The 7,411-nt window shown below is 49.8% G+C and overlaps 2 protein-coding genes; one reads left to right on the forward strand and one right to left on the reverse strand.

Annotated features, from left to right (window-relative positions):
* GSTUM_00001021001 (uncharacterized protein) overlaps positions 1-789 on the forward strand; it is a 966-nt gene extending 177 nt beyond the window's left edge. The window contains exon 2 of the mRNA XM_002838330.2: positions 30-789. Within this exon, the coding sequence (XP_002838376.1) occupies positions 30-682 (653 nt within the window). The 3' untranslated portion in view covers positions 683-789.
* A 431-nt stretch (positions 790-1,220) lies between these two features.
* GSTUM_00001022001 (uncharacterized protein) lies at positions 1,221-4,228 on the reverse strand. XM_002838331.2 has 6 exons: positions 3,461-4,228; positions 3,176-3,249; positions 2,345-3,110; positions 1,811-2,284; positions 1,591-1,760; positions 1,221-1,529 (listed from the first exon to the last, which is right to left on the reverse strand). Exons 1-6 carry the CDS (start codon positions 3,726-3,728, stop codon positions 1,467-1,469), a joined length of 1,815 nt encoding a protein of 604 aa, XP_002838377.1. The 5' UTR covers positions 3,729-4,228; the 3' UTR covers positions 1,221-1,466.
* Positions 4,229-7,411: the final 3,183 nt, after the last annotated feature.

Consider the following 7,411-nt stretch of genomic DNA (forward strand, 5'->3'; position numbering starts at 1 on the left):
TGTCTCTAACAACCCCTCCCACCAGCCAGTCTTCTGCGATTACTGCGATGTCTACCTAACCCACGACTCTATCTCCGTCCGGAAAGCGCACAACAGCGGTCGCAACCATCTACGCAATGTCGTGGACTACTACCAGCAGATCGGGCACGAAAAGGCGCAATCTGTGATCGACAGCATAACCTCCAGCTACGCGGCGGAAGGGCAGCCCATGCCATCAGTGCACTCGACCACCCCCGGAGCCGGGGGCGCCGGGAGCGTTGGCGCCGGTGGGTTCCCACTGTTGCCACCTTCGGCAGCGGCAGCGGCGGCAGCGGCAGGTTTGCAAATGCCGTTGTCACTGCCGCCTCCACCGTTCGGGTTCCCGGCTAGGCCCGGTATGATGGTTCCACCGCCGCCACCGCCGTTTGGGTTCCCGCCGCCGCCATTGGGGAGGGGGGGTGCTGCCGCTGGGTTTTCGGGGTTTCCGGGGATGGATGCTGCGGGTGGAGGGGCGGGAGGGGGGGTTCAGCCGCAGTTGTTGCCTGGGATGGTGGTCCCGCCGGGTTTTGTGCCGCCCCCGGGTGGAATGATGGTTCCGCCACCAGGTGCTGGGTTTACTATGCCCCCACCACTAGGGGGTTTTCCGGCTGGGGCACCGCTGCCGGGTGCACCGCCGGGGTATGGGCCACCTGGAGCGAAGTAGTTGGATGGATGGATGGATGGGAGGAGGGAAGGGGAGAGGAGGGTGTTTCTTTGAAAAGTTGACTGCACTGTACTCTATGATAAGCCATAAATGAAGGTCTCGACTAATTCCCCCGTCCAATGATACACCGAAGCAAACAAGCGAGCATGAAGAAACTAAGAGTGGAGTACTATACACCAAAGAACCAAGGAAATCAATCAGCCTCATTAAAACACCCACCCACCCACACTTACCAGCCAGCCCAACCAACCAAACAAGCAAGCACAATATGTAGAGCAACATTTTACATAATAAATGAAATGAGAAGAGAGAAGAAACGTGAAAGCTAGAAAGTAACGGGAAACGTCGCCGATTAGCGCCTGTGGCGGGTGGCATACATGGACAAGAATGAAGGGATAAGAAGATATATGCACCAGAAATGGAAGAGATTCACCCAGCCACGATGCGGTAGCTTCTTTACCGCTCCTCTCTCCCAGCTTACAGAGCATGAACTTCAAGCAATAAAAACGTGTGATGTAAAATGAATACCAGAGGAATGAAAAAAGGTGAAAAGGGAGGAAAAAAAGAAACTGCATGCCTTTCCCTCCCCCTATGGATTAAAAAAGCCACTTTATTTGAGCAAGCTTCACACACGCGACGCACATGCACACATACACGCACATGCACATGCCAATACCAAGCAAGCCGGAAAGTTCTATTTGACCACGAAAGTTTTCTTATATTTTTAACTGATTGTGGCTTTTGTCTTTTGTTTTTGTTTCTTTTTTCATTTCTTATCAACATATCACCTTCCCAGACTTGTCATTCCCTGGAGCCGGTTTGCCAATTGAGGGTATTTCTCCTGCACCTATTTGGGTGTTAATATAGAAAGCTCTATGAAGGGGAAGAGATGCGGGGATGTCTGTTACCTCTAGTTGTGTTCTTGTAGCCTCGGCATAGGAAAGAGCGTTGATAATCTCTCCTTCGGTACGGGAGAGTGTGGCGGCTTTCTCAAAGTACTTGAGTGCATCAGTCACCTTTCCTTGCTGCAACAACAATTGCGCCATTGTAGCAACGGCGATATCACAGTCGGGATCAACTACCCCCCTTGTCAGTTATAATACCAGAATGACTAGAAGATAGACATACTGATCAAAGCCCTCTCGCACAGCTTCTCTGCCTCGGTAAAGTCTTGCTTCCATTGGAAGAGAGCTAGAGCCTTGTTTATCAACGGCAACACATTCATAGCCATGGGTTTGGCGGTCCTTTCCATCTCCACAGCAGTATCAAACTTTTCAATGGCTTCTAGATACTTTTGCTGGTCAAGCAGTAGTTCGCCATAGTAGTTGTAGACATCAGGAGTAGTCTCGAAATTCTTAATACACTTTCGGAAGGTGGCCATTGACGAAGCAACGGAGCCCATCTTGTACTGGGTGACGCCGAGCTGGATATGCGAGAAGATAAAGGAGTGGTCGAGATCAATGGACTTTTGATAGTCCTTCGCAGCCTCGGCGAACTCGGACAGGATAAAGTGAAGTTGAGCACGATGATAATATATGTCCGGATCGTCAGCATTGTGTTCAAGAGCTGTTGCGAAATCTGCCGCTGCCCCCTCACGATTTCCTAAAGAGCATTTCGTTAGTAGAATGCAAACAAGTCACGCGGTAAGTGGGGAAGTAATACCAATCTCTAATAGCATGCTGGCGCGCTTGATGTAGCTTTGTGTCATGGTAGGGTCCAGCTCAATACTCCCGTTCAAATCTTTCAAAGCTTCCGCAGCATCACCCCGCAAGTACTTGAAAGTTCCTCGCCAGTTCAACGCATACGCTTCATGGTTTGTTTCCAACTCCACAGCGAGTTCAAACTCCCGCCCCGCCTCCTCGTATCCCTCGACCGTTTTTCTTTCAACAGCCTCCAATCCAAGTCTAAGATGATAGTCACCAGTGCCCTCCGGAATATTAGCATCCTCCTCAAGGCCCGGTGGTGGGGGCCTGCTTCTGAAGCTCTGCAGGTAATTGGACACAAACGTAGAGGAAGGCAATTTCTTTGGCCTCTCTGCGAGCATCCTCTTTCCTTTCTCCTCTGCAACCTTCTTCAACAACCTTTCCACACTCTGAGCGGCACCTTCATTCCTGAATCCATCAATAATACAGCTCGCGGTAAAGTCCAATAAAGCCTCACTGTTCTTCCCCAATTGCTCGTAAGCATGGGCCCGACGATTCAAAGCCTTAACATATTCAGGGTCCAAAGCAATAGCAGCAGTGGTGTCTTCAACAACCTTCTCCCACTCCGAAAGGGCATTGAAACAAGCAGAGCGGTTCGAGTAGAATATTGGATCTGGCCTGCAGAGAATCGCCTTGGTATACAAGTCAATAGCCAGTGGGAAATCCTTGCTACCATACGCCCTATTCCCGGCAGCCTTGAGTTTTCCAGCATAGTCCTTCCGTTGCTACGAAATAAATATCATTAGTTCCTAAGTAAAGCAACCGAGAAACAAAAGAATGTAGTAAATACCTCTGGAGTTAATTGCTCCACAATTTCCTCATTAACTTCGGGGAGAGGTTCCTCCGGCTTCTGCGACTTGACATCTAAAACCGCACACAAAAAATTCATTAGCACCACTTACGTCATAATCAACTATTCCCGAATGTCCAAATAAGAAAAGCACAAGAACTCAAGTTCTAGTGACCCCCCTTTTTTTAGAAAAAGAAAGAAAGAAAAAAAACTTATGGCGGTGACTTAAAAAAAAAAAAAGAAGAAACGGGCCCCGATAAACTATGAAAGAATTCTTATACATACCTTCGCCTTCAGCTACCTTCTTACCCTTATCCTTCTCTTTCTCTGTCCGCCGCTCCTTCCTTTTCCCCTTGCCCCCAGACCGGTTTGATTGAGTGACGTAGTATATTCCTCCAGCGCCCACAACTATCACCACAGCACCGATGGTGTACACCACAGCCTTATTCTCAGAAACATATGCAGACAGACGAGACCACAGGGATGCCGACTCCGGCGAGTGGAAGCCGACAGCGTGGGATGATGGGAGAGGCGGAATCGGTTCCGAAGTCATGGCTTAGGCAATGTTGTAGTTGTGAATCAATAAGAAACAATTGTGATGGGACTGTTGAAACCAATGGGCTCAGTTGCAGCGGGGTGGGAAGTGGGGTGCGTTTTAAGGTGGGAAAGTGGGAAGGTGGGTGGGCGTGCGTGTGCGTATGGGCGTTCGGTGACAGTCGTGGTTTGCTGGCAGTAGGTTAATGGATGATGAATGTGGTTGCAGTGGCGGAGGAGAAGAGGGGAGATAGGTATGATAGTAGTGGTGGTGCGGGTATGGTGTACTCTAGGGTTGAAGGTCCAGTGGGGTTCGAACGCTGGAGCGAGGTTCGAAGAAGGGGGATTTCTACCGTGTACTCGTATGGACAACCGACGAGATGGCGGCCTTAAAGGAAATGGACGGATGGAAGGGTAGAGGTCTTTGGATGAGAAGTCTTCCCGTTTTGTTTGTTTACTGCGGGAGGAGAAATTGGTTTGAAGAAAATGTCGTCCAGGAAATATTAAAGGCGTGCGTGCATGTGTGCGGGAAAGAGAAAGCGAAAAGTTTGAGAGAACGTGCATTCACGGAGTAGCAGGAAGAGTGAGAGAAGGGGAAGGCCTTTCTTAAGATACCGTACTCAAGCAGAGTGTAAGTAAAGATCCGTGACACGATATGATATGATATGATATTCCCCTATGATGCGTTCACTTTTATTTTTGTTTTCACCTTTACTTTTTCCCTCTTGATCCTCCAATCTTGCTTATCTTTTCCTTGTAGCCTCCCCATCACCTTTCAGGATGTACCGATACCGGGACTCAAGTACAGTGCCGTAACGAGAGCGCGGGTAAGAGTACTGGATTGAACCTTCGGTGGAGTAAATTTCCTCCAACTCCAACTCAACACACTTCCCTCTCTCCTCCCTTCAAGCCTACCCCTTCCTTCCCCCATCGCACCCAATCATACTTCTTCCCTCCCTCCCTTCCCCCTTCATTCCTTTCATCTTCCTCCGCTCCCAACTCTCCAGTCCAACCCTCCTCACACACCACCATCCACCGGAAACGACTGCCCCCACACGACACTACCCCCCCACTCTATCGATACCACCTCGGCTCCAAAAAAAGACCCATTTTTCCTCATTCCTATTTATTACCCATCCCCCTCATCTTCCTCCTCCTCCTACAAGGCTCCCTCAACCCATTCCTACTGTGCTCCTGCTACCAAGCTGTTATCGCGTATCCGACGTACGTACAATTTAGCCAAGCAATTGCAAGCCTCCTCCCCGCATTTTCCCATCGGGCATCGCCCAATAGTAGCACAGATGCACAAATTCCCACACGTGAACTTTTTGATCATTCTGCCATTTTGAAAAGGATAAAAAGTGTAAAAATGGGAAGCAAGGGAAGGAACTGCGGGTATAAATGCTGTATAATAGCGGGCAGGGACCAAGGGGTCGCGGGAGGTGTCTACTCGCAATTTTCTGACGTTTGTGAACACAACTGCTATTGCATATGGGCAAAAAATCGGCCGGAGCCCCAAGATTTTGGTGGTATGCAATAGCAGTCGTGTTCACAAACGTCAGAAAATTACGAGTAGTGATTGATGTACGAGTATTGTAATATCCCCGCTCCGGTAGTGTAGGGCACTCTATTCGAGATGTCAACCGAGCCTGAGAGCTCGAAGATGCACTGTACTGTAGATCAGGAATACTAGTATTGCTGTATATACAGTACCTACAGTACCGAGAAGCTTACTACCGTATCACAAGACAGGTAGACCCTCTCCTGTCTCCGGCAACAGTGGAAAGGTAGGTGCCATCCATTCATCTCATCTCACGTCCTCGCTGCCGCACCGTAGATCTAGATCTACAACTGTCTCACCACCAACCCATCACTGCTCAAATGTCACCCCTCCTCCTGCGCCCAAGGAAAAAGAAAACCGTCCCTCGCCTTTCAACCTCCCAATCTCATTCTCAACACCACCCCCAAGCCCGCCAACATCCACCCACCCTTCAATCCTATTCCTCCTCACAACCTCTAATCTTCTCTCCTGCTGCTCCATCCATGCCTTCTGCAGACTCATTTCCACCGGGAACGGCTTCACAGGAGCTCTCGCAAGGATGATCCTAACGCCGACAAATGCAGTCCAAACCTGTGGGAGGTAGGTTTTGTATATCGGTACTTCTCCATCCGGAGAAGATCTTATTGTACCGTTATTCGTTGCAATAATAGGAACCTGCAAGAACGTTTTTTGCAAAGATTGTAGTGATTGAATTATAGTAGTGTATGCCTCCGTATTACCATCTGTGGGCCCCTCCCGCAACCCCTCCCAAACGAAACCTTCAACCCCATCCACAAAAACTCCTGCCAACTCCCTCCCACTGCTCCCATTCCCTTTCCGATCCAACAAATACTCCTCCAACCCCCCAACAGTAGCAATAAACTCCCCAACAGTGTCGGGGCGGAAAACGTGTACGTGCTCTAGAGCCTCCCCCACCACCTGCCCCACTTCCACATCGCCGGTGTCACCAAGCTTGGCGAATTCGGAAACTACATTGCGAAGCCGGACGACGTCAAAGCGTCCGGAACAGTCGAGGAGCACTGCACAGGCCCCCTTTCCGCCGAGGGAAACAGGGAGGGTTGCTAGACCGACGAGGAGGTACAGGAGGGTAGTTTTACCGGTGCAGGGACCCAGCCCGAGGAGTTCGAGTACGCGCCGCCGGGTGCGGACTTTGTAGGCTGCCGCAAGAAGGGCATCTATCTCTGGGAGGTTGAGGGTGAATTCCTGCTGTGTTGTTGTCGATAGCAGCTGAATTAAAGGTTAGCGCTAAGTGAACTGTGGTAGTGCTGGTGTTGAAAATCAAAAGGAAGGACGTGCAGTGTTAAGGTCAGTCCAGACAATCTCTTCCAGTATCCTACTACTACCACCGTGGGACATGTTGCATCTGGAGAAGATCCGGCCGGAGGAGTTGGGAGAGAAAGTTCGCAAGGAGGAAGGGATTGACTTGAAGGGGTGCGTGTTGAAGGAGATGATTCAGTGGGACTGTAGGGTTGTCGGGGAGGAGATTAGGTGCTTTGCGGTGGAGAGGTTGTTCCGAAGGTATGGGCTCCATCTCCTGCTTAAGCTGAGGAGGGGGGGGGGGCGTATGCTAATTGGAGGGAATGGCAGATGTGCCAACGGGAGGACGATTGAAGTTACCGGGTTAGAGAAGATCGGAGGGGAGGGGAGGTAGACTGGTATTGCAGCTATGGTTTCATGGGAGTCCCCTTCAGTAAGGTTCTGGGGGGGAACATCTTCCCTTGATGGTAGTTATGGCACCAGGGGGTCTTGTAAATACAGGATGGAGACCGATTGTCCGCATCATAAAAGTTATCAACACACTTGGTAGTAAAATGCCCAGATCATCCATGGGCCCGGCAATATATAACAGCTTGGCATGTATCACAAGTGACTGGTGAGAAGAAGATCGGGGTTGGAATGGGGATACAAGTATAAAAAACTGTGATATTAGTTAGACAGACAAGTATGGAAAGCGCTAACATGACCTAATTAACTAAGAGTGAAACCCCGCTATACTCCATTTCATGCCGATGTTACATAAAAATACAGGTTTGTTAAACATAAGTAGTAATGGCAGAGAGATTTGAGGAGGATCTATGCCGCCGCTTCATCAGTTGCTGGCCTCCTCCTAACATTTGCTCGACCTTTCCTCCATTATCTAC

This window comes from Tuber melanosporum (assembly GCF_000151645.1).
Source record: "Tuber melanosporum whole genome shotgun sequence assembly, scaffold_241, strain Mel28".
Taxonomy (NCBI): Eukaryota; Fungi; Ascomycota; class Pezizomycetes; order Pezizales; family Tuberaceae; genus Tuber; species Tuber melanosporum.